General features: G+C 46.1%; 2 protein-coding genes across 18 annotated transcripts in view; one reads left to right on the top strand and one right to left on the bottom strand.

Annotated features, from left to right (window-relative positions):
• Positions 1-18,266, top strand: part of LOC117592453 (heterogeneous nuclear ribonucleoprotein L) — a 99,053-nt gene that overhangs the window by 19,125 nt on the left and 61,662 nt on the right. For 15 of the 17 annotated variants that reach the window (XM_034286218.1, XM_034286217.1, XM_034286221.1 and 12 more), the window contains exon 2: positions 4,164-4,301. The exons of the other annotated variants lie outside the window; for them this stretch is intronic. In XM_034286218.1, coding sequence (XP_034142109.1) covers positions 4,164-4,301 — 138 coding nt within the window. The remainder of the gene's footprint in view (positions 1-4,163; positions 4,302-18,266) is intronic. 17 annotated transcript variants of the gene reach the window in all.
• LOC117592452 (tubulin polyglutamylase ttll6) lies at positions 8,143-10,877 on the bottom strand. Its single transcript, XM_034286216.1, has 4 exons — positions 10,139-10,877; positions 9,928-10,081; positions 8,344-9,870; positions 8,143-8,291 (listed from the first exon to the last, which is right to left on the bottom strand). Exons 1-4 carry the CDS (start codon positions 10,819-10,821, stop codon positions 8,178-8,180), a joined length of 2,478 nt encoding a protein of 825 aa, XP_034142107.1. The 5' UTR covers positions 10,822-10,877; the 3' UTR covers positions 8,143-8,177.

Below are 18,266 nucleotides of genomic sequence, written 5' to 3'. Positions count from 1 at the left end.
GGTGAATGTTTTACGGGTCTAGACTCTAGAGCAATTGCCGTTTTGTTACCAAGAGATTTAGCAACAGCAGCAGCAAATACACATATTCATATTTGTATTCATATTTCGTATTCTCGTATTGGTATTGGTACTTATGTCATGCCGTGAGAGGCCAACATGGGATCTCTGACGTTTGCGTTCTTCTCTGTTGATGAGCAATGCCAATAGCATGCCATGAGCGATTTTCCTCTATATACTATATGCTCTAAAAGGTTTGTCTTTTGCCAGAATGATTGATTGCCACACAAGCAGAGGCAGGCAGCAGAAGTAGCAGCAACAGCAACAGCAACAGCAACAGCAACAGCATCAACATCATCATCAGAACGGGGAAGATCGAGAGTATCTCGCAGATACTCACATTGAACAATAGATACGAGCACAAATGCAGTCTGCTGGCCAGACACACACTGTTTATAACTTACACATTGCTTCATTATTTTGGCTATATTTTGTAAAAATCCGAAAATTGAGTCTATTTCACTTTTGTTTCAGCATTTTCAAGTTTTTTTTTGCTTTTATTTTTTTATGTGCTTTGGGGCCCGCCACTTGACTTGGACTTTTGATGTTTTTACTTGGGCCAATCCACGGGTGCTGCCCGCTGCCGTTGTCGCTCACTGATCTGCAGCATTTAATTTCATGATTGTTGTCGTTGTTGTTGCTGCTATTGCTCGGTGGCTGCTGTTTTAATTAAATTTCGCAAGGGAAAAACGTTGAAGAAAACATTCTGTAAATTGCATTTTATGTGCAATTTTCGTTCGACATTTTGCCGGGCACTCACTCTGTCTGCCTGCCGTCTCTCATCTCTGTGTGTTTGTGTGTGTGTGTGTGTGTGTTGTGTGCCCCCCTCCGTCTGTGTGTCTCCCTGGGGCACGTCTCCCGTACGGAGTACAGTGCATCTAATTGCGAGTAACAAATGCCGCCTCATGTTGCTGTCGCCAGACATTTCTCTCTTTCTCTGGGTTCTGGCCAGCGCCAGAAAATGAAGGGCAGCAACATGTGCCTGCCAGCCAGCCAGCCTGGCCTGGCCTGCCCGATAGATGACACAGAGATGGACAGTTTGGGAGCTGTTTTGATTAGCCAGTACCTGGGACTGGGACTGGGACAGGCGGCAAATGAGCTGAACAAATGCTGCAGATGGATCATCTGTGAACTGTTCGAGAGAGAGAGAGAGAGAGTGTGAAGAGTCCTCTTCATCCTTCGGCACTGTACCATTCATTCCAGTGCAATTTCGAGGACACTTTGATAAATGTCGATGGGTTGCTGATGATGATGATGGGCGACCAGTCGAAAGACTCTCAGCTTCTGGCTCTTACTGACTGACGGACGGACTGACTGACTGACTCTAGAGCTATATTTCTTGCTATTTTTACAACCTCCCGATTCTTTATCTGAGATTTTGTCGACTTGCAGTTCATTGCGATTGCCAGGCCAGCCCAGCCAGCGGCAATTTCTTCATCTGCATCTACGCTGCGATGGTGCAGACGCGACGCATCTTTTTCCCGTGTCTTTTTTCTTTTTTAGCTTTTTTTTTTATTTCTTGGCAAACGCATTTATATTGTGCACTTGTATCTGTATTTTATGTATGTATCCGCGCTGCTGCTGGGTGAGACTGCACTTTATAGGCGACCGTTTGATCGACTGAGTGCAAATTTCTCGAAGCGAAATTTATTTGTGATTTGCAATTCGCGATTTGCATGTGGTTGTCGTCGTCGTTTTGGTTCTTTTTTGCTGTTGTTGCTTTTGGATCCTTGGGGTGGCGGGATTTTTGGTGGGTAATTCATCTTCATTTCGTTGCGGTTCGAGTTGAAATGCGGTGCGGTATGTAGCACCGCGACACTGCACCACTGCAGCACCGCACCGCCTTTTTGCTCCTATATTGGCTCCTCTCTCTCTCTCTCTCTCTCTCTCTTCACTGCTCTTCTCTGCGGCGGGGCCTATTTTCATTCGTCCGCCGCTGTGCTAAAAATGTTTGAAATGTTTTTCCCAAAAACCAACAAAAAAAGAAAAGAAAGAAAGAAACCAAAACCAAAACCAAAACCAAAATACGACTACAAATTGTACAAATTTCATAGGAAAAATGGGGAAAAATCGAGTAGGAAATCTCCACGAGGCTCAATGCACTTAAGCCCCCATAATATCCGAACAAACCATTCATCTATCTATCCATCCATCCATTCATCCGTCCATCCGTCCGTCAATCTATCCATCCAGCCATCAATCATTTTAGTACGCTGCTGCTGCTGTTTTTTTGTAATTTAATCAACAGTTTTCAGGCTGTGGCTGTGGATATTCTTACGCCTTTGCATGTGGGCGTGCAGCAAGCAAGGGGAAAAAGAAAATATTGATGGTAGAGCAGAGATAGAGAGAGTGAGTCTTATTATAATAATAAAAAAAGGCAAATTTGACAGAAAACAAATGTTTCTTGCCGTTGCCTCTCTCCAGAGTATTCCTGGGATTTTTCTTTTGTGTGTGAAACGTTGTTGAAATTTGAATTAACCCTTGGGTGAGCCAAGGATGCTATCTGCCTTTGCCCGAGGGAGTATACTGTCTGTTTGTCTGTCCGTCCGACTGTCTGCTTGTCTGCTTGCCCCTTTGTGGGTATTAGATATTGGATTACCATCTTTTGTTGATGTCTCCCCCATAAATCCACACATAATGAAGCTGCCACCGGCTAGATCAATAGATATTTGTAGCTGTGAAAAGTCATTTAGTGAAGTACAAGCGTGAAAACAATGTTTCCTGCCTCCCCTCCCTTATTGGCTGTTCCTGTTCCTTCAGTTTAGATGTAGGTCAGCATTTCTCTATAGAGACTTTGGACGGGCACCTGACGATCCATTAACCTAATTGCACAGCCATTCACAGCCTCAGTCGGCAACAGGCAGCAACAAGGGAGCGTTTAAATGCATTAAATAAAAAAGAGGCCACTCTGCGCAAATCTACTTGGCATAAGCCGAAAAAATAATCCTTAAAGCTAGTCCCAAGCCATGCAAAAGTGCATAAAAAGTAAATCAGCTTGAAAAATAATTAACTAATGACTAGCTGACGGACAAGTTCAATTTGCGCAAGAGGAAAACCAACCAAAAGCGAATAAACTTAATGAATGGCTCAGAAAATGTCAAGGTGCTGCATGCAGAGGCCTCCCCAGGAGGTTTCGCTGTCAAGTTAATTAGTGCAAATATCGGCTCAAATGCGCGCACTCTCGCGCGCTACGTGGTCCAAACACCTGTCCGTAGTGCCACATCTGTATCCACATCCACATCCACATCCACATCTTGTTTTCCTTGCGACTGCAATGTGTGCGAAAATTCCGAAAATTGAAATTCACTTCACGGCTCTCACGGTTCTGCACCGCCGCCTCCGCCGCCGCCGCCGCCGCCACACTGTCCCAACCATTGATTGACATTTTGAACGTGACATGTACATGGTTCACCTAAATTCCGTAATTTATTTATAAAAACCTCTCTTAACCAAAAACAAAACGGAAATTATGCCTGGCATTGCCAGCCAGCCAGCCAGCCAGCCAGACCATACATATGCCATGGACGATAGACCATTCTGTTTTGCCTGTTAATTCTGTTCTGTCCTTTTTTAACAGCCCCTCAATTAACGTTGCATATGTTGGGGTTTGCGCTGTCACTAGAGGAGAAAATCAATTTGATTTCGTGGGTTTTTGCAGCTGAATGATTTATTAATTAGATAGAAACGGAATTGGTGAACTGTTTAAGGGTATTCTATGTTCTATACAAGAGAGGAATATAACTTGAAATATGTTCGGTGTGCTGTCAGTAACTCTCTTCCAGCCGTTGTGCCAAGGCTTCAATCTACAATGTTGAAGCTCTTGAAGCAAGATGTTTACTAGTAATCAGGGTGGCTAAGGGTTACAAAGGGTAACCCTAAACCCATTACTTTGTATCAAGCGAAAATAAATCCCCAAAATACTCGACTCAAATGCTGTACACTCTATCGCTGTCTATCTATCGCTCACAAGGAATACCACCATATACTCGTATCAAATACTACTTATACTTATACTTATACTATATATATTTATGAATCTGTTTTGTCACCCACCCCCCGCACAATAAATACCCCAATGCTGATATATATATATATATGTTTTACAGTCCACACAACAACAGAACCAGCAGCAAGCACTTATGAACAAGTCAAATGACGACCTACGGAGAAAGCGTCCCGAGACTACACGGCCAAATCACATTCTACTCTTCACCATCATAAATCCCTTCTATCCCATCACAGTTGTAAGTACACACAGCAAATACTCTGGCTACTACTATACCTACTACTACTACTACTGCTATATATATTGTAACTGTCTATCCACTCTATACATACATTATATGTACATAGATAATACCATATTATATAAATCCTGTTGCTCCTTGGGTTTGTGATTGAGTACAAAAAAGTGTTGGTTGGCAGACAGTTTTGGGCAGTGAAAAAAAAAAGAGAATAAAAAGTGAAATCCATTGCAATTTGTTTTGTAGCTGTGGCAACTTGTCACACACTTGAGTGGACATGTACACACACATATGCCATATGTGGCACACACAAATACAGTTATTTGCCACACAGTCGCCTCTGGCTCGGGATGTTTTTGTTGCAGCAAGAAGGCAGAGGAGCTGTGGCTGGGGCAGGCAGGGCTGGGGCTTAGGCTTCAGACGAGCGTGTTGATTGCATCTTCCTTGCCCCCAAGTCCTCTGCTCTGGCACAGACTTGGGCGATGGGCTTTGACGCTTGTGGAATGCGGCATTCTAGTCTTAGCACAACATTTGATACTTTTTAGCTACAAAATGTCTGGAAGGAGGCGCTTCCCCTCCTGCTTGCTCTTCCTGTTTGAGTGTGTGCCAGTAGCAGCATCAGATGTGCGTGTGCCAGGATATAACCGAGGGTTTATGTCCATGTCCAAACTGCAACAATTATGAGAAAAAAACAGAGAGAAACTAACACAAAGGCCCCGGGGGAAAAGTGACAAATGCTTAAAGTACTCAAGTGCAAAAGCTTCACCTAAATCGACACACAAATGCAGATGCAGATACATGTAGGTGCAGCTGTAGATACAGATACACCTACAGATCGGACAGCAACTTAAATTGGAAGACTTGTCAATGCTCTTTGAAAATTGAGCTACAAACTGGACTACTTCCTGCATTTCTGCTCCTTAAAATTCCGCACTAAGAAAGTGAAAACTGAAAACTCATCTCGCGGAACATGCAATGGCTTTTCTTTTTGTTTTCGACGAACGTAAATGGGTGGAAAAAAATGAAGAAAGAGAACGAGAGAGAGAGAGAGAGAGAGAGAGAACTTATGCATATTCAAATGTGGATCAAGCAGCTCTTGGCTTAAGAAGCATACCCTATTGTTACCCTATATTTCATGTTTGCTATATAAAATACGCATTCTACTCACACATCCACAAACACAGACATGAAGCAGCGCACCAGAGGTAGAGAGAGAGAGAGAGAGAGAGAGAGAGAGAGAGAGAGAGTTTATTGTCTTTTTAGAAAAAGGAGGAAAAAAGAGAAGAGAGAAAAACACATTTGGCGGCACAGCAGCGTGTTGCTGCTGCCCCACAAAGCCAAAGAAAACAACAAATGCGGAAATGTTGCATGCCTCATTCCCATTTGTGTGTGTGTGAGTGTGTGTGTGCCCAGGCAATTGTATTTTCCAACACTTGAGCCAAGAGCGAGCGTAGTGGAACATAAAATCCTGTGAAGTGGAAAACATGCAGCATACTCGTAAAAGCAACAAAACTGAAATTATTTTTCGGTGCCAGTTGTTGCTGCTGCTGCATCTGTGTGCATCTCTGTGTGCGTGTGTGTGCAGCTGCATCTGTATTTTGGGTGGATAAAGCCAGAGCCCAGACATGTTAATTCGCATCCGACAAAATGGCTGCTGCCTTTTTGCTGCCTGCCGGCGCAGGATTTTGCACAGTACTCTACTCCGCCCAGTGTCGTAAAATCCGACTCGCTGGATTTATACCCGGCATATCCTGCGGACCCTTGACTCCACAGTTCGCGATTGCAACGCTGCCTGCCGCCTCTCACGCATAAATCTTTTCTGTTGGCTCAAGTCATCTTCACTGGGCGTGTTTGTCATGGAATTAAGCAATTCTCTCTGACTCGCTCTCCGTCTCCTCCTTTTTTATGGGGCAACATATTAAGCGGATCTGTGAGCCGTATCCCTGCTGAAGATATCTTTATTCTCTTTTTTGCATCTTATCGGTCTGCCGGAAATCTGTTAATGGAGAGTCGTGATGGCAGATGCGAGAGTGCAGTGAGCATTACAGGCCAGCAATGAATGGTAAAAAGGATATGTTTAAGGACAGGTACAGTGAAAGCACTCGTGGAATAAAAACCGAACCCATACATTGTTTTATTCCCTTGGAAACTTTGTAAAATGAAATTAAATTTATTTGCCCTACACTCTAAGCAATTTTCCACCCACTCAAAATATTCCGAAGAAATACGAAAAGTGCTCTCAAAAGTTGCGCCTGAAAGTTTTTGGGGCCTGGTCACGTACGTACGTATGTAAGATCGGCGTTCCATCATACGGTCCAAGCGGCTTTAGTCTAACTAATCGCAAACTAAACGACCTCTAATAGCAGTTGCAACTTTCGTCAACAATGCAGACTCTGCTCGGCGCTCCTGGAGGAAGATGCACATGCGAAAAAGCAAAGTGAACTACGTCTAAAACTTTGCCAGGCATCGCTCATCTCCATAGACAGAGACAAGAGAGAGAGAGAGAGAGAAGGAGACAAGAAAATAGAAGGAGAGGAATGCTTATCCGTATGGCAGAACGAGAAAGCTTTTGGGTGGATAAGATTAAAAACTTTTTAATAAGAAGACACTAAAAGCATCAAAGAAAATTTTGTGCTCTGCATATGTGGATGAGGGGGCGAACTGGTTGATGGATGATAAAGTTGTTAGCCCCCAGTCTCTCACCGTTCCCAGCTTGGTCACGTTAAAGTTGCAACCAGGCTTTTGGCTTGAAGGGAAAATACAATAAAAGTTGCCACTGGCTGCCAGCAGCAGCGCAGGAATGGAGTGGGAGTAGCAGGGAGGAGGACATGCAACAATGTTCAATAAAGTATTAGGGCGGTGCGGGTTGCAACAATGCAAATGCAACCCTGACCCGTGCCCCACAGTCTGGCATATGTAAAACCCTCTTTGAAGCGGCTTATCAGAACGATGTTCGACTTTTGTGTGCAGGGGTGGGGATGGGGCTTCACTCAGGCCGCAGTCAAGCATCAGCCAAAAGCTCTGGAATTTGCCGGCAGTTGGAGCTGGAGCTGCAGTTTTTGCAATATGTGACACATGCTGGAGGACAAACAGAAGCAGCTGCAGCAGCAGCTAGAGGAGCAGCAGAAGCCCACCAGACCATAATGCGTGGCCTGGCAAAAGCCAAACAAAAAGCGATGGGAAAAAAAGAGTAGAGTGCTGTGGTGAGGTGTGGCGTGGCACGAAGGACATGTGGCAAAGCCAAAGCCATAGACCTAAGCCACGCCCAGAAGAGCAAACTAAAACCCTCTGCTTGTGGCGTCTCCGCTTGGTCCCAACTGGGGGATTTCAATAATGCAGGTTTGAAGGCTTCCCCACAGCTCAGTCCCAAGCGCCGGGGAGCGTATTGTATTGCATTTTGTTTATGTATGCACCCCCCGCTCCATATCAAAGATTCTGCAAAGATCCTAGAAAATGGAACGACTCGGGTGAGGGTTTTTGCATGGGTGTGGCACACACAGGTTACGCCTAGAACTCTTGACAAATCGATGAGGTGGTTGTGCCATCGCCACCATTTTTTATGAGTGTTCTTTTATGGTCGACGCTGTCGGTGTCGGTGTCGATGTCGATGTCGAAATGTTGCAGCCGTTACCGTTTGTGGCAGAGAATATCCCACATAAAGTTTATTTTATGGGCATAGAATTCCAGGGCATAGATAACGAGATGCCGTCAAAAGGATGAAGGAACGCCCCCGCTCCTTGACAATACAGATTACCGTATTGATTCGTTTCATATTCAGCAAAAGAATGCAATTCCTTGAGCAATATTACAAACATACGTGGAATTTATTTCGAGCACTTTGATAGCAAAATGATAAATGTTACACTGAGAAAAGGATCAGAGATTGTCGACTGTGGGCACACCAGTGCTGAGCATATGGAAAAGCAGATCCGGGAAGCGTTTGATGTCATTCTTCGTTAGATGTCCCTGCTGATACATTTTCGAGAAGATCTGCAAAGGGAGGAGTGAAGAAGCTGGATGCAATTTCTGTAAAATGTCCTACCATTTCCCTTAGATTGGAGCCATTCAGTTGCTTTGTGCGTTCCAGCAGCCAAGTGCTGTGCTCCTGCTGCTCACCATCGCTGATCGTGCCCGGTGCCCATTCGTCCATTGAACGGCAGATCGGAGTTTGGCTGCGGGACCTGTTCTTCGCTACTGACTGCTGGGAGGTGCCACCCTGGCATCGAGGACTCTGCTTCATGGCATGCTGCTCCACGAAAAGTGTGTCCTCTCGTGCCTCATGCTCGATGTCGCGCTGCTGTCGCACCCGACGGCTGACGTTTCGCTGTTGCTTGCGCCGCAGTGGCCGGGAGACGCCACTGGTGCACCGTACAACCCGAACACGTGGCCTCTTCTCCACTTTGGGAATCTTCAACACGGACTGCCAGATGCCCAAATGCTCCTTGGCGCAGGTGGGGGCCAGCAGCAGCTCCCGCTGGCGGTAGATCTCCCGGGCGATGATGGCACGGTGCTTGCATCGCTGTGCCTCGGCCTCCTCCTTGCGGCGACGCGAGTGCAGCACAGCGGGGCTGACGGTCAGCAAAGGATCCTTCTGTTTGCGCTGTTGCTGCTTGAGCACCTCCTGCTGCTGATTCTCCCTGTAATGCCGCTGCATGGCCTTGTGGGCGAGCTGCTCGCGCCGCCGACTCGACTCCGTGTTGGCGAAGAGTGTCTGGTGCTTGGTTTGGTCGTAGAACTTGCAGTAGTAGTTGACCCTTTCGGAGTCCCTGGGCGGCATTATGCGCCGATAGTTGCCCAGATGGCTCTCCTCCCAGGCGATCTGTTGGGCCAAAGCGCCGATGGAGCAGGCCTGTCCCATGTGCATCGCACAGCCACCCGCCTCGCGGCCCGGGCTGGGAAGGGAACCAGGCGTTGTCTGTGGCATGCCCCTCTTGCTCTGGTACACTTTTCGCAGCAGCCGTGTGCGATGTTCGATGCGATCGTCACGGATGATCTGCTCCTTGTCGACCAGGGCCGTTGTGAGCAGATTGAGCGTGTCCCGTATGAGCGCTCGCTTCACCTCCTTGTCCACCAACTCGTCCGCACTCAGGCTGGGCGTGTGGTTCACCTCTAGGATGTAGGGTTTCAGCTTCCAGTCCACCAGAATGTCAAATCCAAGCAGCTGAAAGCAGCCCTGAATCTTGTCGTGGCGGGGAAAGCACACGTGATAGTTGTGCTTCAGCACTGGCCACGCACTGATGATTGTCTTGATGATGGCATCGTCCACGGAGGCCCAGAACTCGGGCACATCATAGCCGTGCTCCAGCAGCCACTTGTTGAAGGCGCTCAGCTTGCGCTTGGAGCCACCATCCGCACCCTCGCCCACATTGTAGTTGGAGTTGCGACGATTCAGGCTGTAGTTGGTCAGATGCATGTACACGTTGTGGCTGTTGCCCAGTGTGGGTGCCACATACTTGTGGGTGGCGAAACGAGCCAGTCCCTCGTTGTACACAAAGATGCGTAGCGGATCCACCGAGGTGATTAGGGTATAGACACGCAGATCAAACTTGAAGCCATCGATGAGCAGAGGCTGCCAATTGACGGATGAAAGGAGAGTTCACCCGAAAGAGTAATGCATGCCGCTTACCCGCTCGATGTATGTCTGACAGATGAGCTTCTCCCGCTTGCCGACAGTCTTCAGATCGGGTGTTATCCAAATGCCGCGACCACGTCCCGAGGAGTACGGCTTGAGGATGTAGGTGCGCTTATGTTTGCTGGCATAGATAGCCACATCGTAGGCGCTGCAGCAAGAAAGCGGATGAGAAGAGGAGAGGGTCATAGATGGGTCTGCAACGTACTCTGTGGGCATTAGCCAGGTCTTGGGAAAGATGCGATAGTCCCCAGGGTACATTTTCAGCATACGATTGAGATTCCTGGAGAGCAGATCCTTGCGGCAAATCTCAACCATGCCGGGAAAGTGATTGATCTGCTGAAAGCGCTTCATGCCACGCAGCAGATCATGATGGGGCGTGCAGTCGGTCCACTGAACATTCCACAAACGATGCTCGGGCACCTGCTGGAAGCCCATGCTGCGCGCTATCCGCGACACCAGCGGAAAGTGTGTGTGCTCCGCACAAATGCTGAGCCTTGTGCCCCGTATGGTGGGCACTATGTCGGTGCCCTCCATGTGAACGGGTGGCAGTGGCTCTCGCATCACATCATAGCAGATGGCATCCAGCTGCGGTGCGCCAGTGATCAGCTGGTTCTTCTGCTGCCTGCTCTGTGTATGATCCTCGGTGACGACCATGAAGTGATCCACATCGTTGCAGGGACGCCGAACGGGTCTGCCTTTTGCCAGCGTCCTGCAGTCGGGCAAGAGTTTGATCTGCCTGGATTGCTGCTCCTGTTGCTCCTGCCGTTGCCGTTTGGACAGGACGTAGACGCTCTCGCGACGCACGGGAAGGCTCTTCTGGGCATCATAGTACCTCGTGTACGCATTCGTGGCCTTACGACGCGTTTTTCCATTCTTTTTTGTCGGCATCTGAAGGTTTTTTCGTTTTTCTATGTCGTAACGAAAACTTGAACTCCGAAATATTGAATTTTGATAGTTTAATTTTCACATGAAATCCAGGGAGTGGGGGCAGAAATAGTAACTGTAACACAGCCTCCCCCGTAGACCTCAGAACGACCTTATCCATTCATGGGGGTAGTGGGGAGCAGTGCTACATATTGACATTTGATATGCCAGCGAATCGATTACCAAAGCTGTTTGCCGCGCCCGCGCCACCGCCACCGCCACCGCGAGGCAAACTTATGCAACATGATGGTTTTGGTTACGAAAAACACCTTGCCACAACATGCGATACAAACTTTCCCGCAACAAACAGATACAGATACAGATACATGTCCCTCCGACTTGTATACGTAATCAAATGCACTGAGAGAATGCAGGGAGACCCAAAACTAAGCGTAAAGTTAAGACAAACGGCAGGCAGTGGTTTTTGCCGTCAGTGTCGAGGGTGGGGCTCATTAACCGCAGCTTAAACAGGCTCTCTTGGTCCATGCGGCTATTAGTTCAGGCAGTCAATGTCAAATAGACAACAGAGACAACAACTATAATCATTACAGTGACAGCAATAAGTGGGTACACACCTCCAGGTAGTAGTGGGGTACACCTCCAGTTATGGTATGTAAATGTCAGCTAGTCATACGCTTGGGTTAACCCGAGACTACAGTTGGAGTTGGAGGTGGAGTTGCAGTTGCAGCACATCCAATTGAGTGATTAATGCGGTGCAGGGCTGCCCAAGAATCACTCTCATTCTGTCTCCTTCTCCTCCTCGATCAATGCAATGCAAATCCGATTATTTTCATTGTTTTTTTTGGTGCTGAAATCGGATCTGTTGGCAGGCAGCAAACCATGAAATTTGTCAAGTTTATTTGGTTGAGTAACGCGCTTTTGGTTTCATTTATTCCCTCTTTTTCCCCCCAAATTATCTCTCTCATTATTTTGTTCCTGCTGCTGTTGCTGTTGCTGTTCGTTCCATAGATAATTATGCGGACGCTTTGTCGTGTAAAGAGTCGCAGATACACGAGTAAACAGCAGCAAGAAAATTAATGAAAACAGGGGCCAAAAGTGTTGGCAACATTTCTCCATTTCAAATATTAATGATAGTGCACGAACTGCCAACAAACCGGGGGGTGGCGGGTTCTGAGGAAAGCTTTCTGTTGAAACGGAAAAGGTCTGCAGGCAGGCAGCGAAAAGGCGATAAGCGGTGGAGAAATGCGCAGGAAAATTCCAGTTAATGATGCTTTGATGGTTAAATGGCTGAAAATCTGCGAGAAATCGAATGAAATATTCCAAAAATATACTCTAAAAAAATACATGCCAATTATTAAATGAAATCTGTCTCATATGCATCGATACTCGCTTTCTTTATTTCGTTGTTGTTGTTGAATAAATCAATTTATTTGTATAAATAATAATTTATGACAGCTGATTGAATATTTCACACTTTTGTGACGGGTTTTTGAGATTTATCTTGCTCTTCACATCAAGCACATCAAAATCGGGGGCATACAACAAACTGCATTAATTATTTAAGAGTGTGCCACACACACACATTTTAAATTTCATTGGCAGAAAAAATAAATTTAAAAAAAAGAGTAAAACGCGACAAAAAAAGGGAGTGAAACGCGAGCGAAAAAAAAGGGGAAACCCCGTGAGTGTAATAATAAAAAATTAAACAAAAGGAAAATAAGAAAACCAAAAAAGAGCCGGGCAGGAGCAGGAGCAGGTGGCGCATTGGCAGGAGTAACGCAATAAATGGGGAATGGGAATGGAGGGAGTTTTCGTGGCAGCAGCAGTGAAAATTGCTCATAAAACTGACTGCTGCCGGCTGCTGATGATGATGGAAAGCCGGTGCAAAAATCCCGCAGTCCCAGCATATAAATTACAATGTGTGTGTGTGTGTGTGTGTGCTGCTTTTATTTTTAAGGATCCCACACACACACATATGGTTGCAGTCGCATTTTAACTAAGCTCACATTAAAAATTAATCTTTTAATTACTGGCAGAAAGGGTAGGCGCGGGCAGTCGGGCAGGCAAGGAGTGGGGTTCGAGTAACTACAAACACATTGTATGTGTTACTATTATTGTCCATAAGAGGATAAGCGGGGGCAATGGCTGGCAGCCATTTTGTATTTGCATTCACAGCCATTTTGCGGATAACTTTAAGTTTACGTAAGAGCTGTACTCAGTGCTCAATGCCCGGGGGAGATTGAAGTGCACCAGAGACCTCATAAATCCTTAAGAAGATTCACAGCAGCCGAGGAACACGGACGGTGCGCGTAATAACAACATTATCGTCATCTCGCCGCTGCCACCGTCTCTGCTGCCCGTAATCCCCCCCCCCCCCCCCATTCATGGCTTAAAACCACTTTATGTCCATTCTCCATTGTTGAAGCCACCCCACACCAGCTTCTAGAACATTTCTCTGGCCCCTGCTTCCAGCTTTTCAAACTTTTCTTAGTGCCAAAAACTCGCATTTTAATTGCTTTCAATTGACCAAAAACTGAAATGCGACAACTTGCCACATAAAGTGAATGTGGAGGCGGAATGGGCGGGAGAACAAGTGTAAATCTTGCGCCCACATTTGAATTCAATTTACATTTTGTCGCATTAACATTTTTGGGTATTTTTAATGCCAAAAGTTTCCATCCGGAGCGACCCTCAATGTCGTGTTAAAAGCTTTTACAATGCGTGCGACTGTACGTGCAACTGAGTGTGTGCCAAAAAGGAAAGCCCCTGCACATGTTCTCTCTCAGTGGAACCTCTCAGCAACTGTGCGGAATAAGGGGCATACGTTTTTTTGGTTTATGATTTCAATTTGAATATCTATAGCTCATAATTCCCGGTCATTTCAGTCCGACTTAACATATATTACCCCAGTAAAGGTTGATGTTTATAACTGCCTTGATGTGCCATTTCATCCCCAATCTATATTTCCCTTTCTTGAAGCCTTTAGTCCCTGCAGAAAAGCTCTTAATGCCTCCAATGCCTATCAATTCTGGTTGTAGTACTCTTCGACTGAAACGTGATTAACATGTCGATGTCATTTGGAATTCTATTTTTGATTTATCTTGCAGCATCCATCTACGTATGCTGGTCATAGAAATCTGTTTTCTGTTTTCTGTTTTCCTGATTCCTGTTCTGTTTCTGCTGCCACTCACGAATCCTTCACTCTCCTCTCCGCCTGCCCATGCCACCCATGCCGTAATTATGCATGAATCCGAAGCCACGCTTGAATGGATGCGCCCCCAAAAAAAATATATGCACATAAATTTGGAGCACTCTTTTCCCTGCACCCCCCTGTAGCCCTCCGAACCCCTTTGCCAGAGACGCAATGAAAATGTTGAAACGTTAAAATGCTCGCACGTAGCACAGGGGAAAGCACAGGAAAAGTTATTTGTAATGCAAAGAAAAAAGCAACAGAACAATGGGGAAAACATAGTGATGGGACTTTTGTTTTCTGCACTGTTTCTGTGTGTTCTGTGTGTATATTGGGGGTGGATAAACAAGAAAACGCATTCGTAATGGAAATAAACTTTAACGGCAAGGACGAGACCAAGTAGAAGACACTGCAAAGTATGCAGCACTTTTCGTGGCTGCACTCACGTGGCACTTGCAAAAAGAAGGGCACAGGGCACAGAAAGGCAAAGCAGAGCACAAGATAGATATTCCTGCAGCAAAAGATTGTTGTTCGATCGTAGAATATGATCAATAGTAGAGTATTTGCCAATAAGTTTTTATCGCAGAAAATAGTTCGAGTGTGTGACGGGGCGGCAACAAATTGCTCTCAGGCAGAAAGGTGACAGAGAAATGTGACACCTCCAGGCCAGCTTCTTGTCCGCTTGTCAATGTCATAATTTGCCATTAAAGGGTGGGGCAGGAGGGAGCACAAGGAGGGGCAGGCACAACGAAAGAGGTAGCGCAGATGGATGCAGATGGAGAGAGATGGAGATGAACTATGTCAGGGATTAGGACAGGCATCAAAAGATGTCGATGTCTATGTGGATGTGGATGTTGATGCTGTTTTTGCCCCTGGGGGCAACGGTGGGCGTTGCTAAAAGGGTCCTTGTGATGGTCTCGGTCACTCGTTCGGGGCCATGACGACACTTCATATCGGTAGTTGGACTGGAAGTGGAAGTGGAAGTGGGAGTGCGAGTGGGTGTGAGGTTGTTGCTGGGGTTGTCTGTGGGGGCCAGCTCATGTCATGTCCTTGGCTATGTTGAGCATTGTCAACATTAACACAGCCCAGAGGCATAAAAGGCATATCCAATTGCAAAAAGACGCATGCCGATAACAAAGGCTCAGCAAACATTCAACTAACATTAGTGCCACGCCCCTAGCACACACACACACACAGACACACACAGACATTGCCCTATGGTGTCCTGTGGCACTGTTAGTCTCTGGTTGCAGTCTCTCGTTTGCTGTCTATTTTCCTTGGTCATTAAATTTGGATTTTGCGCTGTGCATATCACAAGCGCTTGACTCTCTGCCTCTTAAATATAGACACACACACACACATACACTTACAGGACACACCACATCCACACACACATGCATAGGTACATCTCTTTAGTGGCCTTTTGTGCGGCTCCGTGCTCCTCAGCCTTTGTATCCTCAACCACTCCCCGCCCTCTCACCGATGTGGCCTAAGCCATGTACTCGCCATTGTTGGCGAGGCATTTTGCATACGGAGAACGGATCAAGAGTGAAGGAAAAGCAGGTGGAAAGTGCCCACTCCACATCACATCTTGCAACATCAGTTTCCCTCTACCCACTACCCCGCAGTCCCGCTTTTAGTGCTCCCTCCCTCCGCTCTAATGTTTTGTTTTGCCTTCGGTTTCGAGTCCTTTGTGGGGTCGTAGATTCTTTTTTTTTTTTTTTTTTTTGCATGGCAATTGCAACAGAAGCAGAACAAAAATGGGTTTTGGAGCTTAATGCTGTGGATTTGATGGGGGCGGTAAACGAGACCGTGCTCTAAGCTGTGGGGGAGAGCAACAAAATAACCAAATCCGTTGATGGGATTTGCGGCAATCGGAGAGGAGTTACTCGTACGCTGGGTAACCAAAGCGAAGCCTTTGCTGTGACAGGAATCGATGTAATGGAACTTTCATGGCTAAGAAATCGTTGTGGCGCGGGGGGAAAGGGGAGGAACACTTGGCGATTGTTCAGTATAGAAACACTTACATTGATTAGATTTACTGTAAGATTGTTTTGAAATACACACGTGATTGCCGCAACTAATTGCATCCATGATTCTTTCTCGTTTTAGGTAAGTTCTCGTGACCCAATTTAAGCGCTCTTGTAGCAAATATTTAAGTCGTAAGTGCGTGAGGCCTGGAAGCCAGTCAATTGCTCATTTGCGCCACCCATCAAAGTCACATCAAGACATCAAATACTCATACACAGACACTATCATCATAATCATACAAATCCATCCATAACAGCAATTGCGGGGCAGCAGATTAGGAAGGGGCCAATAAATCAGTAGAGAAAATTTCCAGGAAGCCACTCCAAAGGCTTCAATCTATGGGGAGCACAGCAATCACAAGAAAACTTTCCAGCTTGATGATAGGGGTTAGATGCTAGGGGTTAGAGGGTGAACGTGGGGTCAGATATGAGCTGGGTGTAACCCAAAAGTTGCATCGTAATTCCCACGATAATAATCATAATAAAAATCAAGCAAGCGATAAAGCATAAAACCAAATTACATACAACTCCGGGGCTCCTTTCAGGATTTCCGAGACGAGCACTTGAGGTCCTGCTGCCACAGGCCTCTGCCACATTCTTGCTGTTTTTGTTGCTGCTGCCCCTGCTGCTGTACCTAGTTAGTGGCATTCTTGTTCGCTACAACAAAAAAATGAAAAAGTTTCTTCTTGCACATTGTCAAAAAAAGAAAGAGGAAAAATAGAAGAAAAGAAGGGCGGCAAATTGCGGCCACTAAAATATGTTTACGTACATGCATATATATTTATATATAAATATTTCCGTTCAGGCCCTCTGCTCTGGTCAGAACTGTGTGGGCATTTTATGGAGCACGTAACGTGCATTTTTTCTTGGTTATATTTCTCACTTTTGAAAAACTTTTCCCATAATACGCGAAAATGATGGGGCTTATGCAATATGGTGGTCCATCCGCAATATCGGCACGTACATACATATTTCGGTGGCCAAAAAAGATAATGCCGGGGGCGATCTGTAGAGTAAAAGTAAAGGGCGCCTGTGGCGTGAATGATTTATGCGCCGAGTGGAAACGCTAAATTCATTAAGTTGTCAAATGCAAGTCAACACAATACAATTTTTGACATGGACATGACATTTCCACTGTGTACAAGCCAGAGAAAAGAAAATGCGGCACAGTGAGTGAGAGAGAGAGAGTGGGAGAGGGAGAGGGTTGACAGGCAATGAGACAACTGCTGAGAGCAATTGGCGGATGCAAAGTCATTGAAAACCATATAAATTCGAAGCTAAAATTGGAATACAGCTAAGCGCAGAACCTGCCGCTGACAGAGAACCCAAAAAATTACCATAAAAGATTCAATTTAAAATTTATTTTTATTGAATTGCGATTGCCCGACGACTACTTAGATGATCCATCGCCTGCAATCCCTTCGACGTATACAGAAACCTGTAACGTCACGCTTCCGCACCATGCCAGGGGCACAGGCACAGCCTCGTTTGCATTGAACATATCTGCATTTGCGCATAACCAGCTGATCCACGCAAAGCTTTTGGCAGGAGCGTGCACACTTTACGGGGACATCATTGTTGGTGCACTCTAGATGGAAATCGAATAGAGAAAGTGTCTGCGGAAATGTCCGAGCTTACCCAGTAATTCTTCGGCAAATGCGAACGATAAGAGCATTGGCTGGCAGATAGCCACAAGCAACCAAGGGAATTTCATCTCAACGCAAATAATGTATTTTCTGTATATTTCAAAACGTGTTGTGGGGCTACGCTGCAAACAGCTGCCCCAAATTGATTCGTGAAGCGGTAAATCGTTTTGTTTCGAAAAATCTATGAAACTCATTTGCCGAACAATGATGGTGTCACCTCGAATGCCCCAAAAGCCCTGCCCACATCGCCGCAAAGCCTCTTAGCCCACAAAAGGCTTCGGCCATATTAAGTGGGAAAATGTGCAACTGACAAAATTTGCGCCAACAGATGAGAGAAATTCCCCACGAAAAGGGTGCGGGGAGTGTAATATAATTCTGCTAATTGATGGAATGGATTTGGTGGCCAATAGCCAGGGATCAGAGCAGGGTCTGGGCCTGGACCTGGCCAAAATCAAATGAAAATCCCTTACTAATAAACGGGTTAACGGAGCGTATGCGCAATGTGCGGTTTGCCATGTTGATTTTCGTGCAGTGTAATTAACTGGCAGCAGCGCACGCATAATTAAAATTCGTATATGTATG

Source organism: Drosophila guanche, unplaced genomic scaffold, assembly GCF_900245975.1.
Source record: "Drosophila guanche unplaced genomic scaffold, DGUA_6, whole genome shotgun sequence".
Classification (NCBI taxonomy): domain Eukaryota; kingdom Metazoa; phylum Arthropoda; class Insecta; order Diptera; family Drosophilidae; genus Drosophila; species Drosophila guanche.
Note: the sequence above shows the minus strand (reverse complement) of the source record. Positions and strands in the feature narration are given on the sequence as shown.